This window comes from Hemiscyllium ocellatum, chromosome 11 (genome assembly GCF_020745735.1).
Source record: "Hemiscyllium ocellatum isolate sHemOce1 chromosome 11, sHemOce1.pat.X.cur, whole genome shotgun sequence".
Lineage (NCBI taxonomy): Eukaryota > Metazoa > Chordata > Chondrichthyes > Orectolobiformes > Hemiscylliidae > Hemiscyllium > Hemiscyllium ocellatum.
Genome location: NC_083411.1, coordinates 28,377,097 through 28,395,579, shown reverse-complemented (window position 1 = coordinate 28,395,579; position 18,483 = coordinate 28,377,097). Strand labels below are relative to the sequence as shown.

Genomic DNA, 18,483 nt, shown 5'->3' with positions numbered 1-18,483 from the left:
ACATTCATGTGACTTTGGCAGTAATTCCTGCACTGGTAGTTGAGATTATTCCCATTGATCCCGGTTGCAAGTTAAGATAATAATGCGGCAGAGAAATCCCATATCATGAAGCAATAAGAAATTTACCAGTACTTTTTATTGCCTGGCACTAATAAGCTGGAAGGGTTTGGAAAACTTAATTTCACAATTGCCTAAAAAAACAGTTCAAGTTTGAGCTTTTACAATGAGGTCAACTATGCCTCAGAAAATGACTCTCTCTCTCTCTCTCTGCAGGTTAAATGGTGAATTCAAACTTGTTAAACCATATATCTTGCTTGCAAACATAAAAGGCAAGTGAGTAACCAAATAAAAACGGAAACATTAGCTATGGCCAGTCGACTCAACTGCAAGTGGATCCTTCCAGTCTGTATGGTTCAGTGCCATCAGACACAATGCACTGAGACAAACCAATACTGGTTTTAGAGATGGGCTTATGTGGGTGAAACTGGAAGCAGGCACTTACTGTGACAATGGCAGCTCTGGATAAATATGTTGTCAGATTGAACCCCTCAGTTCAGTCCCAACTGAGACAAACAGCAGGAAAAGAGATGGAGACAGTGGTGACAGTAGAGTTTATGATTGGGTCAAAGACAACGGTTTCAGTTCTCTCATTTGTGGGCGGCACGGTGGCACAGTGGTTAGCACTGCTGTCTCACAGCGCCTGTAGACCCAGGTTCAATTCCCGACTCAGGCGACTGACTGTGTGGAGTTTGCACGTTCTCCCCGTGTCTGCGTGGGTTTCCTCCGGGTGCTCCGGTTTCCTCCCACAGTCCAAAGATGTGCGGGTCAGGTGAATTGGCCATCCTAAATTGCCCGTAGTGTTAGGTAATGGGGTAAATGTAGGGGTATGGGTGGGTTTCGCTTCGGCGGGTCGGTGTGGACTTGTTGGGCTGAAGGGCCTGTTTCCACACTGTAAGTAATCTAATCAAATTAAATGGAATAAAAAATGCAGCTCATCCAGCAGCATTGACAACACAGTAAAATCCAACTCAAAGACATCCAAGTCTTTGTTTTTGTGAGCTTTATAGGTACACATCCTGTAACCTTAATAGTCACAACAAAATTTAAATCAGATAACATTTGAGAATATCTCTGGCTGCTATCATTAACAAGTCTAAATTTAAAGGTTAGCCAAGCTCTTTCCACACCAGACACAGAAAATTAAAAATATACAATGGCCACCGGGACGGACTTTCATGAACGAACAAACAAAAGTTCAATGAACTTTTTTTTCTCTGATGGTAAACGAAGTTGCTTTGGATAGGAAGCACAGAAGTGCCAATAATGTTAAAAATTGCAATTTATCAATGCTTTATGCTTGTCAAGTATTTGTACATAAGTCTCAACAATAAATAGTCTGAGCTCTGATTTGTTTTAGAAATTGTCACCCCTTTTTTCTGAATAAAATTGCTTACAATTCCAAAATAACAGCTGCATTCAGAAGAGAAAAACATTTATACTCCAGAGCTTGACCTCACCTGACCTAAGAGCTGGCGATGTTTCCTTTTGGTGAGAATCAGAAACTCCTTCCCACAAGAAAGGGCGGCACGGTGGCACAGTGGTTAGCACTGCTGCCTCACAGCACCAGAGACCCGGGTTCAATTCCCGACTCAGGTGACTGACTGTGTGGAGTTTGCACTTTCTCCCCGTGTCTGCGTGGGTTTCCTCCGGGTGCTCCGGTTTCCTCCCACAGTCACAAAGATGTGCGGGTCAGGTGAATTGGCCATGCTAAATTGCCCGTAGTGTTAGGTAAGGGTATGGGTGGGTTGCGCTTCGGCGGGTCGGTGTGGACTTGTTGGGCCGAAGGGCCTGTTTCCACACTGTAAGTCTAATCTAATCTAAGAAAGTATTTGTAAAGGAAAATGCAGTCACGTGTTCTGCGCATTTTAACAGCACACAGCATTTGTCAAGGCAGAGAAAATGCACATCATGTGCACTGTCGAGTTGAGAGAAAAACATGCACCAAATACAAATACAGGAAAGAAAGCTGGAGATTCGTCAATACCCAAAAATAAAATAATAATTTTACAGAACTGTTGGGAATTTCCAGAAGGTGCATCTTATTTCTTTCTCAATTATACTGGTTAGATTCCTTCTGATTTATATATATTTCATTTTAAAAGTTACTGCATTTTTAGCCTTTTCCCTTGGATACCACTACATGCCTGACATTGGCAGTGTCTCTTCACACTGCCCAGACCTTCATCATTTCATCTGAGGGAGATTGCTCGAGAAAGTGTTTGGAAACCAGATTTCAGGACTTTGGCAATGTTACTCACAGGCTGGGTATATGTACTTTGAAGTACCACGAAGACCACTGATCATACTGCACACACCTCCTCAGTCACAATCCAGCAAGAACAAAGGCTGAGGCCACTGCCTCCAGTATCGCCAGATGTGATCACAGTCGGAAATCATAACTGGGCTAAATAATTTACAGACTTTTAAAGTCAAGTTTGGATATAATATTTTTTGAGCACAATCAAGACTATGATTGGTTAAAGATCAAAAACATCTGATAACCGTTCACATCAGAAACACAAACTTCACAAAAGCTTTAACTGCTTTATGAGCAAATATTCTTGGATCCCTTCAGGAAACGAAATCTGCCATCCTCACTCGGTCTGGCTGGCATATGACTCCAGACCTACAGCAATGCCCCTTGAAATGGCTTAGCAAGCCACGCAGTCATACCATTCGCTCCAAAGTCCCAAAACAAATGAAACCAGACGGATCACCAGGCATCAACTTAGGCATTGGAAAAGACAATGGCAGAAACAGCCCTGTCAACACTGCAGACTCCTCCTCACTAACATCTGGGGGCTAGTGCCAAAATTGGGAGACCTATCCCACAGACTAGTCAAGCAACAGTCTGACATAGTCATACACATGGAATCATACCTTGCAGACACCACTATCACTATTCTTGGATAGGTCCTGTCTCACCGGCAGAGCAGACCCCAGCAGAGGTGGCAGCGCACTGGTATATATTCGAGAGACAGCTGCTATGGGAGTCCTCAATGTTAACTCAGGAACCCATGAAGTCTCATGGCTTCAGATTAAACAAGGGCCAGAAAATCTCCTGCTGACTACCCCGTACTGTCCTTCCTCAGCTGATGAATCGGTACTCCTCCATGTTGGACAACACTTGGAGGAAGCACTGAGGATGGCAAGGGCACAAAATGTACTCTGGGTGGGGGATTTCAATGTCCACCACCAAGAGTGACTTGGTGGCGGTACTACTGATGGAGCTGGTCGGGTCCTAAAGGACATAACTGCTAGACTGGGACTGCAGCAGGTGGTGAGGGAACCAACAAAAGAGAAAAACATACTTGAACTCATCCTTACCAATCTGCCAGCTGCAGATGCATCTGTTCATGACTGTTTCTGGAAGAATGACTACAGCGCAGTCCTTGTGGAGACCAAGTCCCGCCTTCACAATGAGAATAATCTCCATCCTGTTCTGTGGTCCTGTCACCGTGCTTAATGGGACAGACTGCAAACAGATCCAGCAACTCATGGCTGAGTATCCATAAGGCATTGTGAGCCATCAACAGCAGCAGAACTGTACTCCAGCACAATCTGCAACCTCATGGCCCAGCACATGCTCCTTTCAACCATTACCATCAAGTCAGGGGATCAACTCTGGTTCAATCAAGAGTGTAGGACGGCATGCCAGGAACAGCAGTCAACCTAAAAAATGAGGTGTCAACCAAACAAGACTACATGTATGCCAAACAACATAAGCAGCAAGTGATAGACAGTGCTAAGTGATCCTACAAACAACAGATTAGATCTAAGCTCTGCAGTCCTGCCACACTATAAATGATGGTGGATGATTAAATAACTCACTGGAAGCAGTGGCTCCACAACTATCCCTACCTCAATGATGGAAGAGCCCAACTCAAACATACAAGACAAGGCTGAAGTTTTTGCAGATAGAAATGCTAAGTGGATGATCACTTTCGCCTTCTCCCAGCATTACAGATACAAATCTTCATTCGATTCGATTCAATTCGATTCACTCCATGTGATATCGAGAAACTAAATACTGCACAGGCTATAGGCCCTGACAACATTGCAGCAAGACTTCTGAAGACTTGTCCTCCACGACTTGCCACTCACTTAGCCAAGCAGTTGCAGTATTGACCTGACAATGTGGAAAATTGAACAAGTATGTCCTGTACATAAAAAGCAGGACAAATCCAACCCGGACAATTACCGCCCCATTAGTCTACTCTCATCAGTAAAATGAAAGGTGTCACCAATCGTTCTATCAAGCAGTACCTGCTCAGCGATGCCCAGTTTGGGTTTTGCCAGGGCCACTCAGCTCCTGACTTCATTACATCGTTGGCTCAAACATCAATAAAAGAGCTGAATTCCAGAGGTGAGTGACAGCTCTTAACATCAAGGTTGCAATTGACTGAATGTGTCATCACTGAGCCCTGTCAAAACTGGAATCAATGGGTTATCAACAGGCAAACTCTCTGGTGGTTACAGTCAGACCTGACACAAAAGAAACTGGTGGATGATCATATCAGTTCCACGATATCTCTGTAGGAGTTCATCAGGGTAGTGTCCTTGGCCCAACCATCTTCAGCTGTTTCATCAATGACCTTCCCTCTATCTTAAGGTCAGAAGTGGAGTTGTCCATCAAGGGCTACACAATGTTCAGCACCATTCACAACTCCTCAGTCAGTCAGTGTCCGAATACAAGATCTGGACAACATCCAGGCTCGGGCTGACAAGTGGCAAGTAACAGTCGCACCACACAAATGCCAGGCTATGACCACTACCAACAAGGGACAACCTAACCACCACTCCTTGACATTTAGTGAGGTTAACACCACTGAATCCCCACTATCAACCTGAGAATTATAACTGATTAGAAACTCAACTGGACTCACTGCATAAAGGCAGTGACTACAACAGCAGGCCAAAGGCTAGGAATACTGCAGCGAGTAAATCACCTCCTGACTCCCCAAAACCTGTTCACCATCTACAGGCACAAGCCAGGAGTGTGATGGAATACTCCCTACTTGCCTGGATGAGTGCAGTCCCAACGACACTCAAGAAGCTTGACAGCATCCAGGACAAATTGCGTGATTGGCATTATGTCTACAAGCATCCACTCCATCCACCACCGATGTTCAGTAGCAGCAGAATGCACAAGATGCACTGCAGAAATTCACTCAAGATCCTCAGACAGCATCTTCCAAACCTATGACCACTTCCATCTCATAGGACAAGGGCAGCAGATATATGGTTTAAGTTCCTCTCCAAGCCACTTACCATCTTGACTTGGGAATATATTGCCATTCCTTTACTGTCACTGGGTCAAAACCCCTTCCTAATGGCTTTGTGGATCAACCCACAGTAGGTGGGCTGCAGCAGTTCAAGAAGGCAGCTCACCACCACCTGGTCACTCGGGATAGACAATAAATTCTAGCCAGCAACCCCACAAAAAGAATAAATAATACCATAAATGCACCAATCCACAGCTGACAATTAGCTGGTTAGCAAACCTTCACACCACAGCATACATATGTCAGTTTCTACCATTTTGTGTTCACTTGTCCTTAGAAAGTGGTATTCAACCTATTTCTTGGAGAGGTATTAAGAACCAATTGCAAAGATTAAAATGATTTTTTTCAAATGCAGTTTTCATAAATACCCAGCACTGAAAGATTATGTGAGCATACTCAAAGACTCTGCACTTAGAGATGTATTCATTTATGTGATCATAGTTCTGTCCAATTGTGATACTGGGGCAAGGAATACTGAAAATCTAAGCTTGGATAAGACAAGCACGACTAACTCTAGTGTTCTCATGGTCCATACATCTGTCAATCTCAATCTTAAAACACTTGTGGTCATTTAGCCATCTACTAAAATGTCACTGGTCCAAATTTTCAAACTACAAAATTACTGCTCAGAGGTGAGCACTGCTGCCTCACAGTGCCAGGAGCCTGGGTTCGATTCCCACCTCAGGCAACTGCTGTGCGGAGTTTGCACATTCTCCCCGTATCTGCGTGGGTTTCCTCCGGGTGCTCCGGTTTCCTTGCACAGTCCAAAGATGTGCAGGTCAGGTGAATTGGCCTTGCCAAATTGCTCATAGTGTTAGGCGTGTATTATATTAGTGAGGGGTATATATAGGGAGGTGGAATGAGTCTGGGTGGGTTACTCTTCGGAGGGTCGGTGTGGACTTGTTGAGCCGAAGGGCCTGTTTCCATTCTGTAGGGAATCTAATCTAATCTAATCTACTGGAATACAAGTTAATAGGTGCCTCTGCAAAAGCTAAAGGAAGTGTTGCAGTAATACCTATTTATGTTCCACTGAAAAGGGAGCAAGTTATGTGAAAAACACATTCTTTAAAAAAAAAGCAATGCAGCAAGGCTTATATTTGTAACACAGTCACCCTTCTATTGTGGGATGAAAACTTTATTAATCTCCTTTTTGGCTCAAGTGCCCAAGTTATAAACTCATGACTGTTCAATTTAAATTACATTTGATTAAGCTTGCACCAGCAAATGGGCACTTGCTCCCTCCAGTGGAGAAAGACCAAAAAGCAGAATGAAAAAAAGCAAAAAAGTCGATCTAAAAAAGGTTTCAAATTAGTATTAAAACAGGGAAGAACACTTCCTACATTTCCTATATGAAAACACTGAAAATCAATGAAGTAAATAATTGATTTTATTTTAGAAAATGAACCTTGACTGGATACTAAGACTTGAATCAGGACATTTCAATCTGCATACAAATGTTCCAGTAATGAGCCAAACACCCCTTCATCATTACCCACAGAGTTAACCATTCTTCCCTTAAAAGCGTGCACAGCATAGTCATACACTTTGCAAAAATCTGTGTTATTTTAATTCTTAAGCATCAAGGAAATAAAGAATATTGCGTTACATATTTTTTGATGGAGAAAGGATGGCCATTTCATTTACTGACAAAGCACTCTGAATTACTGTCATGATCCCATCCCTACCCTCAATTTGCAAAAACATTGTTACTCACCCAATTCATTTCTGTCATTCATCAATTTTTTTTACTGGACTTAAAACGTCTAACAACAATCACTTGTAGTAGTTAGGAGATGGATGCTGGAAGTCAGTGTTAATACAATGTAGAGTTATAGAGTTATGGCTGGAACAGCACAGCATGTAAGACAGCACCGGAGGAGCAGGAAAGTCAACATTTCAGGTCAGGACTTGACATCAGGACTGCGGGGTGGGGAAGGTAGTTGGGATGGGGAAGGTGGATTCAGATAGTGGGTTATAGTGATTGGTCAGTGGGAAGGTTGGAGCAGATAGGTGAGAAGGAAAATGGACAAGTTAGGTCAGGTGAAGGAGTTGGGGGGGGAGGAGGGCTAGACATGAAATGAGGTTGTGGATGGGGAGATTTGAAGCTGGTGAACTCTATGTAGAGCATGGGCTTTAAACTCCTGAGGTGGAATATAAGGTGTATTGACTTGTAGTAGCCAACTCGCCGTATCTCCAGTGTTATCAGTCAGAACCACATTCCCTTGAGTTAAGGCTAAATGTTGTAATGTAAAGCCTACAGGGTCTTTATTATTGTAGATGCAGTTACACTGAATACCCTCTTTGCCTGAAATAATCTTGAGTAAGTTCACTGGAAAAACTGAGTAAACATTGCACTCAATTCACAGATCTTCTGACCAATTGAGAGCATATTACTTATACAGATTAATTAACAAAAAAATCAGTTTCATAGCACTAGAAGTGACCATGTAGCCTAGCATGTCTCAACTGACGAAACGTATTCAGTTTAATGTCACTTCCCAGCATTAGTTGCATTGCCAAGTAGACTGACTCAAGTCCTTGTGAAACCCTTTGTCAATTCTTTTAATTCTGTGCAGCCTGGTTATTTGTCCATAAATATGAACAGAAATAAGTCCATGCTACCTCAGCTTCTCATAACTACATAAACATTATTTAAGCCTTTTTTTGCCTTCTCTCCACCAAAGAAATTAGGCCCAGCACGTCCAATCTTTACTCGCAAAGAAACATTTTCTATTCTAGGCTAGGCTGTGGGAGGAAATGGGAAGACACAGCAGCAACCCACACAGCCACACATTTTCACACCGACAGTCACCCAAGAGTGGAATTGAACCCAGATCCCTGGTGTTGCATGACAGCAGTCCAAACCACTGAGGTTAGGCAGCACGGGTGTTCTGGTTTCCTCCCACAGACAACATACGCAGATTAGGTGGATTGACTATGTTAAATTGTCCCATGATGTGTAGGGATGTGTAGACTAGGTGGATTAGCCATGGTAAATGTGGGGCTAGGGCAAGGGTCTGGGTAGGACATTCTTCAGGAGGGTCGGTGTGGACTAAATGGGCCGAATGACCTCTGTGCACGGTAGGGATTCGAAACTCTAGTTGGGCTTTCCACAATGGGAACATAATTTTCCATTCATATCTAGGCTGAGGTCAATAAATATGCCTCCTTGACCATCTTACTCACTTGTCCTGATTCCTTCAGGAACATGCATTTTTAAGCTCCCTTCATTTCTTCACAGTACAAAAGTGAATCTAAATTCCTTTGCTTCTTCCAACCACAAAATTTTCAGACTTAGGCAAGTAACAGCCTTTAAAAGGTTGTGCATAAGAAAAAGCTGGCAATCTGCCATTTCTGGACACATACCAACAGCTCAAAGAATGTGAATTTATAAACAAACCTGTTGAATTCCGAGACACAAGTAGTAAACACTATCCGGCTCGTATCGCTCCCCATTGGGCCTCTGCACTTCTTTAACAAATTGAGCCAGCCCGTAGTTTAGTTCTGCAGCAGTGCAGGATAAAATATCCTCTTTGATCCTCATCGGTTTAGCTAATAGGGAAGAACAAAAGTATACATTTTTAATAAAGTTGTTAAGATGATAACCCCCATTTCTAACAATGAAGGAAGTTTTTGAATTCTTACTGGCAATTGCATCAAAATAATAAGGATACAATTTTCATAGAAAACGCATGGATTTTCAAAACTCAAGCTGCTGCCAAATCACCATCTATTTCCAGCTCAAATGTATGTTAGAATTTCAAGAATTGCAAAAGGAAACTGGAATCAAGCTTCTTCAATTAGCATGAACACAATGGCTCTTATCAAAAGCACCAACTGCCAGTTATTAAATATCTCAGCTAAATTTCATTGTTTACCAGTTGAATTGAGTAACTCTCAAACCTCTCTGCTGTGGGTTGTTCACCTGTCAGTTAAAACGGATCACAATTCAAACCAAAACTCACCTAGAGCTCACTTCAACATTAGAGGATTAGGCGACTTAAAGGAGTGACTAAAACAATTGATTGTTGATAATGAAATATCTATCAGTTTTTTAAAAATACAAACAGCCATATGAAAATGGTAGCTACAAGGGCAGAGTCTGGCCACTCTGCAATAAAAGGCTCGTCTCCTGAATCCTCTCAGTTTCTCAACTAAGAAGCTCAAGTATTGTGTGAATGGAACAATGTGTTTTCCCTTTCAGGTGCATAATGTACTAGTCGGTTCATGTTGCAGAAGCATTTTTCACTACCTGAACAACTACCTGAAACTGAAAAAAAAGGGATTATATACCACTAAACTTCTATTCTTCAAACATACTTAAATAGATGACTTATTTCATACATATTTGTTATGTTCTTAAAGCAAGAACCATGGGTGACATAGTAATGGGAGCCTACTACTACTTCAAGTGTCCATTGTTAATTTTTGAACCATGATAGAAAATATGAATACCTGTTCAACGTATTGGATTTGTAAGTATACAGTATACAATTAAGACACAAACTCATGATAACATCACTATGTTACAGCATGTGACCTGAGGGGGAAGAAGTCTCAGGTTACACCTTAACTTGGATCACTTGAAGTATGTGCTGAGGATGTACACTACTTTTTCTAACTAAACAGCTGAATGCTAGCCTAGACATAGATGCGTCCAAGAATATAACATTATATGAACATAGAACATAGAACATATAGAACATAGAAGGATACAGCGCAGTACAGGCCCTTCGGCCCTCGATGTTGCGCCGACCGAATCCCACCTAACCTATACTAGCCCAATAACTTCCAAATGCCTATCCAATGCCCGCTTAAATGACCATAAAGAAGGAGAGTTCACCACTGATACAGGCAGGGCATTCCATGAACTCACAACCCGCTGTGTGAAGAATCTACCCCTAACATCTGTCCTATACCTACCACCCCTTAATTTAAAGCTATGTCCCCTAGTAACACCTGACTCCATTAGCGGTAAAAGGTTCTTAGTATCTACCCTATCTAAACCCCTAATCATCTTATACACTTCTATCAGATCTCCCCTAAACCTTCTCTTCTCCAATGAGAACAGCCCCAAGTGCCTCAGCCTTTCCTCATAAGATTTTCCTACCATTCCAGGCAACATCCTGGTAAACCTCCTCTGCACTCGTTCTAAAGCTTCCACATCCTTCCTATAGTATGGCGACCAAAACTGCACACAATACTCCAGATGAGGCCTCACCAGAGTCTTATACAACTGCAACATGACCTCAGGACTCCGGAACTCAATTCCTCTGCCAATAAAGCCCAGTACACCATATGCCTTCCTCACAGCACTATTTACCTGGGTGGCAACTTTCAGAGATCTGTGTACATGGACACCAAGATCCCTCTGCTCATCCACACTACCAAGTAGCCTACCATTAGCCCAGTAATCCATCATCTTGTTATTCCTACCAAAGTGAACGACTTCGCACTTAGCTACATTGAATTCCATTTGCCACATTTCCGCCCAGCTCTGCAACTTATCTATATCCCGCTGTAACCTACCACTTCCTTCCTCACTATCCACAACTCCACCGACTTTTGTGTCATCCGCAAACTTGCTTACCTAGCTTTCAAGTCCTTCCTCTAGATCATTTATAAAGATAACAAAAAGCAATGGTCCCAAAACAGATCCTTGTGGTACACCGCTAGTAACTGCGCTCCAAGATGAACATAATCCATCAACTACTACCCTCTGTCTCCTTCCAGCCAGCCAATTCCTAATCCAAACCTCTAATGTATCCTCAATGCCATACCTCCGTAGTTTTAGCATTAGCCTACCATGGGGAACCTTATCGAACGCCTTACTAAAATCCATATACACAACATCTACTGCTTTACCCTCGTCCACTTCCTTAGTCACCTTCTCAAAGAACTCAATAAGGTTTGTGAGGCACGACCTGCCCTTCACAAAACCATGCTGGCTATCCCTGATCACGTTATTCCTACCCAGATGTTCATAAATCTTATCCCTTACCATTCTCTCTAAGACTTTGCCCACCACTGAAGTCAGACTCACTGGCCTATAGTTACTAGGGCTATCCCTACTCCCTTTCTTGAACAATGGGACCACATTCGCTATCCTCCAGTCCTCTGGTACTATTCCCGTTGACAATGACGACATAAAAATCCAGGCCAATGGCTCTGCTATCTCCTCCCTAGCTTCCCATAGGATCCTGGGGTAAATGCCATCAGGCCCAGGAGACTTATCTATATTCATCCTTTCCAATATTCCCAAAACCTCTTCCCTGCATATTTACAGGGCATCCATTCTAATTATTTGTGATTCCATATTCACATCAGCAACAGTGTCCTGTTCCTGAGTGAATACTGATGAAAAGTACTGATTTAATGTCTCTCCAATCTCCTCCGCCTCCACACACAACTTCCCACTACTATCCTTGACTGGACCGATACCTACCCTAGTCATCCTTTTATTCTTGACATACCTATAGAAAGCCTTTGGGTTTTCCCTAATCCTACCAGCTAAAGACTTTTCATGTCCCCTTCTCGCTTCTCTTAGCTCCCTCTTTAGCTCCTTCCTGGCTACCTTATAACTCTCAATCGCCCCTACTGAACCTTCACGCCTCATCTTTACATATGCCGCCTTCTTCCCTTTCACAAGGGACTCCAATTCCTTACTAAACCACGGCTGCCTCACAAGGCCCTTTACACTATGCCTGACTGGCATAGTGTAAATTATTATGAACTATAATAAATTCTGTTGGATATTTCAAGATGTTATGCACATCCCAGTTTCTTAGGCTATGAGGGATAACACAAGCACTGCAATTTTAAGTAAACATACCCTGCTGGATGCAAATGAACACCAAACAAATCTAAACAATCTCTACAGTTACGATTGGTTCATTATTTTTAAATGTAAAACTTAGGTGTTTAATAGTGGAAGTTTTTGCACCCAATAGCACGTAACTTTATTTTCTCTGTTGATTTAAAGAAAAATTGTCAACGCAACAGACACTGGTCTCATTTTCTACACCAAACATCAGCAATCACTCCCAGATTAACTGCAAAAGCAAGCACAGAAACACTGGGAAATTGTTCATTACTGTATCTGCAACATTATTTCATTCATCACAAAAATTCTTCTAATTCAATCCCAACTAGCACTATAATAGAGGCCGTTTTGCACTCTGGCTGATATTTACTTTAGAATAGGTGGATTTTGTTTTTTAAAAACTGATAGTTAGTCTGGGACTGTTTCCCTGCAATACAGAAGCAGAGGTGTGGTTATAGGGTTTTGGTCAGTGGTTTGCTTGCCTTAAGCAGACTACAAGCAGAGACGGGGAAGAAAATGTATTTACTACACTCAAAAGGAAACATAACAAAAACTTACGTCCAAACCTGAGCTCTTCACTTTTACTGGTATCGCCACTGGCATATTTAGCCTGGAGCCAGGACTTCCAAGCATTTACGCCATACGAGTAATTTAATCCAGTACAGCACTGTTGGCTAGCAAGAGAATCACGTGAACAACTTTCTGAAAGCATTAGCCGCTTCTGACCCTGCAAGACAAAAAGCAAAAAATCAACATCAAAATGCAGTCCTTTATGATGAAGTGAGAAGTCTTGTAACATTCCTCCTAAAACTTTGGAATTGTCATATTTTACTACATTCCATTCTCAAAATCTAAACTTCCTTTTATATTTCAAATTAAAAATTAAAAAGAGACCAACTTAAAACAGCTTCAAGAAAAAAATAAAAACAATTTCACAACTTTCAGTTCCCCTTCAGTATCTTGGCCAAGTGGTAACACTTGATATATGAATGAAAACAGTGAGTGGCACTGATCTATTTGTTAAGTGAACAAAGTCCAGGTCAAATTTAATTTTGGGGTAAAAAATGAGATCTGCAGATGCTGGAGAACCAGCAACACATTTTCAAATTTAATTTTGACCTCATAGCATGTTTACTCACATCTAGTTTCTAGCTGGGATCAACATGTCAACAGCAGTGGCACTCATATTTTCTTCCTCCCTGACTGATGCATTTATAATTACAAAGTATTCTCAGTTTGTATAATTTAGTTCTATATTGACATTTATCAAACAAATTCCAGTGGCTGTGGGGCTTTTCAACAATGGCAGATGTTCTTGTTACAGCTCAACAATTTAGAATTAGTTTTTAAATGGGCAGAACTACAATTTGACTCAGCTGATTTTTGAAAGTCACATGGCTGTAGCAAAAAGACACACAAACCCAAAAAGACACACATACATACCCTTCTGACTGCTCGTGGGATTTCAGATTCTGGCTGTTCTTCATCTGTTGTCACGATCCCACAATCAAACAGGAAGTCAACACCAGAGTTAAGTTCCAATGGGGCTGAAATATAAAGTAAATAAAGGTAATTATAAAAACATATCTGAAAGTGAAAATAATCTAATATGCCCTAAAAATATTCTATAATAAAATTGAGAAAACATGAAAATTATCTTTTTTTGTTTCCTGATGGCAATACCATTCTTTCAATTATTAAGAATGAACTCAATATAGTAAAGGCCATTTAATCAGATCACCTGTAAGATAAATAAATTTCTCAAATGAATTGACTGCCACGCGAGAACAAAATAGCCAAGTGTCAGTTGACTGTTGAATTTGTATATCCACTGTTTAAACTTGTCTTTTTTAGCTACTTTGGCATTTGTAAAGGCAAGAGAATCATTTCTGTAGTCTGAGTAGTTATCTTATGTAAAAGACAGCTGCTTAGATTACTGATTGACTTTTCTTCTCACATATCGACACAACAGCAAGAAAACACCACACTTCACTATTTGTCAACTACGTGGGCGGCACGGTGGCACAGTGGTTAGCACTGCTGCCTCACAGCGCCTGTAGACCCGGGTTCAATTCCCGACTCAGGCGACTGACTGTGTGGAGTTTGCACGTTCTCCCCGTGTCTGCGTGGGTTTCCTCCGGGTGCTCCGGTTTCCTCCCACAGTCCAAAGATGTGCGGGTCAGGTGAATTGGCCAAGCTAAATTGCCCGTAGTGTTAGGTAAGGGGTAAATGTAGGGGTATGGGTGGGTTGCGCTTCGGCGGGTCAGTGTGGACTTGTTGGGCCGAAGGGCCTGTTTCCACACTGTAAGTCTAATCTAATCTAATCTTCACAACAGCTTTTTGACTTGCATGTCTGTGAATCCCAATAAAGTGTTATCTTATGGTTCATAAAACTATGAAATCAAAAGTCCATGAAATGGGAACAAGTTGCAAAAAAGTTCCTGAACTCTCTTTGTGCTTAGACATCAAATAAGCAACATTTTCAAATTTGCATTGGAAAGTTACAATTGCAATATTATCAATTTTTTAAAAAGTTACTTTGTCATTACTATTATAGCAGGAACATAATAATAACTTTGACTTACTTTTGGGGAAGTCAGCTTCCAAATCCTGCCCTGGTTCATCTAAGACATTAGCCATCTTAACTGCCATGGCCAAGACGTCATCCCTGGCAGGTCCAAATAAGTCACAGTCTTCCAGGAGGCCATCGGCACTTGGATTGCTAGCAAGATCTGAACAAACAAGGAAGAAACAATTATAGCAAATAGCATATTAAAAAGATAACTACATTTAAAATATCAGATGAAAAAAATTGAAAACAAATCCAAATACTTATCCACATTGACAAAAGCATATTACTTAAAAGGAAAAATCACATTAGCTGTCAGATTGGCTCAGTTGTTAACATATCCAAGTCAGATCAGAAGATCTGGATTCAAATTATTACTGGTAATTTTATACCAATTGTGTTAAATTGCTTGCAGGCATGTACAAAGAGGCAATTATTAGGATTTCACTTCGGGTCCTATAAATATGTACGGCTGAAATGGATGATATGGGATTTGGAGGATTTGCAATGTGTCACTAAGTTAAAAAATAGATTATAGGGTCCTGAATGGCTCGTCATGATCATATAGTGGCTATTATGCTGGATAATAGATGCAGCAACCTTGGTTCAAATCAAGGGTCCTGTGGCACAGTGGGAGCATCGTTACCTCTGAGCCTAAATCCCACCTGCTCCAGCAGTATATCATAATATGTCTGAAGAGGCTCTTTAAAATAATCTAAAATACCTTATAAAGTGTAAAAATAAACCTGGTTCCAATTCTATGCTTCCTTCCTGGGACAGTTTAGAATAAAACTAGCTATACTTCTGGACAATACACAATATTGACTAAAACCAAGGAAGTGCTACAAAGAGGTACATCCTGCATTACTGAAAAACTATTTTGCATGAAATTATAAAGTTTGGATTGAAAGATCTTACGGCTTGATTCAAAGAGAAGCACAAACTTTTATTGTTCATTAGAAGGTAACAATAAAATATTGCCAAAAATATGAAAACAAAACTGAGTATTATTTGCCGCTAATGCTCCTTTGTACTGCTGTGCTTTTCTCATCAATTATTGAACTACTAACATAGTCCATGTTCATCCTGCTAAAAGAACTGTAGAACATTTTGAGGGTCAGCGAACAGAAGATTTCTAAATCTCAAACATTGGTATTTTTAAAACTTTTACTAAGTCGCCCTCTTAGCCTTCTCTTTCTATTTTTTCTTGATGACCAGTATAACCTCAATTGTGGTATCAATTTTATAAACCATCTTTGCACTTTTTCAAGTGATATCCTGTATCCACTTTACAATATAGAAATCAGTAGTGTCCAAGTAAGATTGGACTTATTCTAAGTTGTTGGCAGTTTTTGGAAATTGTCATCACATTTCTCCAACCCTCTAAGTCTTTGAACTGTTCACTTTGAATGAATTTCAATTTTTTTAATGTATGTTTCGCAATTTTATTTATCCCAACACTGCCTTTTTCCCAAACAAATAAATATAGTTCAAAATGAGTTTAACTTATTCCACCGAGGAGAAAGTGAGGTCTGCAGATGCTGGAGATCAGAGGTGAAAATGTGTTGCTGGAAAAGCGCAGCAGGTCAGGCAGCATCCAAGGAACGGGAGATTCGACGTTTCGGGCATAAGCCCTTCTTCAGGAATCCCGATTCCTGAAGAAGGGCTTATGCCCGAAACGTCGAATCTCCCGTTCCTTGGATGCTGCCTGAAATGCTGCGCTTTTCCAGCAACACACTTTCAGCTAACTTATTCCACCCCAGAGCAATAGAAGAAAAAGGCAGTTACAATGCAACAAAGCAAAACTTTTCTCACACAGCAAGCCTGACAGTTCCCTGACCCACCTCAATCTTTCAGATTTCTCAATATCAACACTGACTGCACATTTGTCCTCAGCCCCTAACATTACTTGTACATTTCCTCTCGGTGTTATGAAGTTGAAATCAGAACCTAATTCATGTACTCACTCATAGTTTCAAAGTGAACCTCTGAAATAAAGGAAAAATCAGGTAAAGAGGTATACATTATAGCAATAGAGAAAAAATTTCCAACAGTTAGTGTATTAAAGATTCATTTTTCATCAGAACAGATGCAAGAATAATTTTGAAAGAGAAATGAATAGAATTGAATTAAACTTGCCACAAAGATCTGATGAAGCTTTCTCCATTTCCTCAGCCTCTGCTATCATCTCAGCCATGGCGAGTATATCAGCTTCAAATGGGTTTGAAGGAATTTTGACCTTCAGTTCCTCTATTGCCTCCACTATCTTATCAGCACTGTCTAAAGTAGTAGGAAGGAACATCGGAATAGGGACCTATTTTGAAAATCACATGATAGTTTGTTACAAAATGTAAAACATTTCAAGTTTAATGAACAAAAACCTCTGTACATGTGAAAATATCAACTAGAAGCAGAAGTAGTCAGTCAGCTGTTGAGGCCCATTCCACCATTCAGTAAGATCATGGCTGGTTTGTTTACACTCCAAATTACACATGCCTACCTATCCCTGCGAACCTTGGATTCCCCTGCTTGAATCTACCTCCCTCCACCTCAAAAATATTCAATAACTCCATTCAGAGACAGAGTTCCAAAGTTGTACAACCCTCAGAAAATAATTCCTGTCATCGCCCATCAAAGAAAGACCCCAATTTTAAGACGACAACACATTTCCTCCAGATATCAATCACGTAAAACTTTTCTGAAACATCATCAATGAATCTTAAGCTTTTTTTAAAATAAGGAGACCAAAACAGTACCAAGTAGTTAGGTTGTTTTCTCACCAATGCCCCATACAACTGATTACTCTCATATTAAATGCTGGTGAAATAACTCCACAGAGACGGATATCCCTTCATCAAGTCACCCTTTATTTAATGTGCATTGTACTTGACACTGGTCCAGCTCCTCTCATGAACAGAACTGCTGACATTCCTGCTATGAGTCAGTCAAGGCTCCCTGATTGGGGCTGGTTAACCTGGTCCAATCAGGGAACTCAATTCTGAGGTCCACCTGGCTGACCTTGTTAGAATCACTCCATACCTTACCTCCGCCTCTAAATCTGGGTATGTAGATCTGTTCATTTTCTTGTAGCCACTCCTGGGGCCTTTTCACATCAGGTCCAGTTCCTTCAACTCAGATTCAGCAATGGGAAGCGTGTAATGCACCGTGGCTTGCTTCTTGCCCCTGTAACATCTTGGAAGAAATGAATCCTCTTCTGCAGGAGGTAAAGGCATCAAGCATCGAAGCAACCACATGGCAGATGTCGCAGCATGAGGGGTGATTTGATAATCAAATAGAAACTGGACATTTTAGTATCGAGTGAAGTGTTTCTTTAAGCCTGCCTTCAAAGTTTGGACTGCTCTTTCTGCCAGACCATTGGATGATGGATGGTATACAGCTGTCCTTATATGCCAAATGCCACTTGACTTTAGGAAATACTTAAACTCCCTGCTGGAAATCAAAGTCTCATTGTCTGTGAGCAATGCTTCTAGGAGCCAGTGTACTGCAAACCTTGCCTGGAGCTTTTCTATCCTTGTCCCTTGTTTGATGAATGAACTGTATGTACATCCACATATGGTTTGAGTGGGCGCCCACAATGATGAAGAACGTTGAACCCATGAAAGGTCCAGCATAGTCAACGTGCAACCAAGTTTGGGGTTTACCCAGCCATTCCCGCAAGCAGGTGAGGGTGCTGCTGGTGGTAATTTGTGACACTCTGGGCACTGACCCATCAATGTGGCTATGTT

At 41.2% G+C, this 18,483-nt stretch overlaps 1 protein-coding gene across 5 annotated transcripts in view; it reads right to left on the bottom strand.

Annotated features, from left to right (window-relative positions):
• Nucleotides 1–18,483, bottom strand: part of LOC132820402 (zinc finger MYM-type protein 3-like) — a 145,161-nt gene that overhangs the window by 18,585 nt on the left and 108,093 nt on the right. For all 5 annotated transcript variants that reach the window (XM_060832494.1, XM_060832497.1, XM_060832498.1 and 2 more), the window contains 5 exons: nt 16,877–17,051; nt 14,754–14,900; nt 13,612–13,715; nt 12,727–12,895; nt 8,746–8,897 (listed from right to left, as the gene is read on the bottom strand). In XM_060832494.1, coding sequence (XP_060688477.1) covers nt 8,746–8,897; nt 12,727–12,895; nt 13,612–13,715; nt 14,754–14,900; nt 16,877–17,051 — 747 coding nt within the window. The remainder of the gene's footprint in view (nt 1–8,745; nt 8,898–12,726; nt 12,896–13,611; nt 13,716–14,753; nt 14,901–16,876; nt 17,052–18,483) is intronic.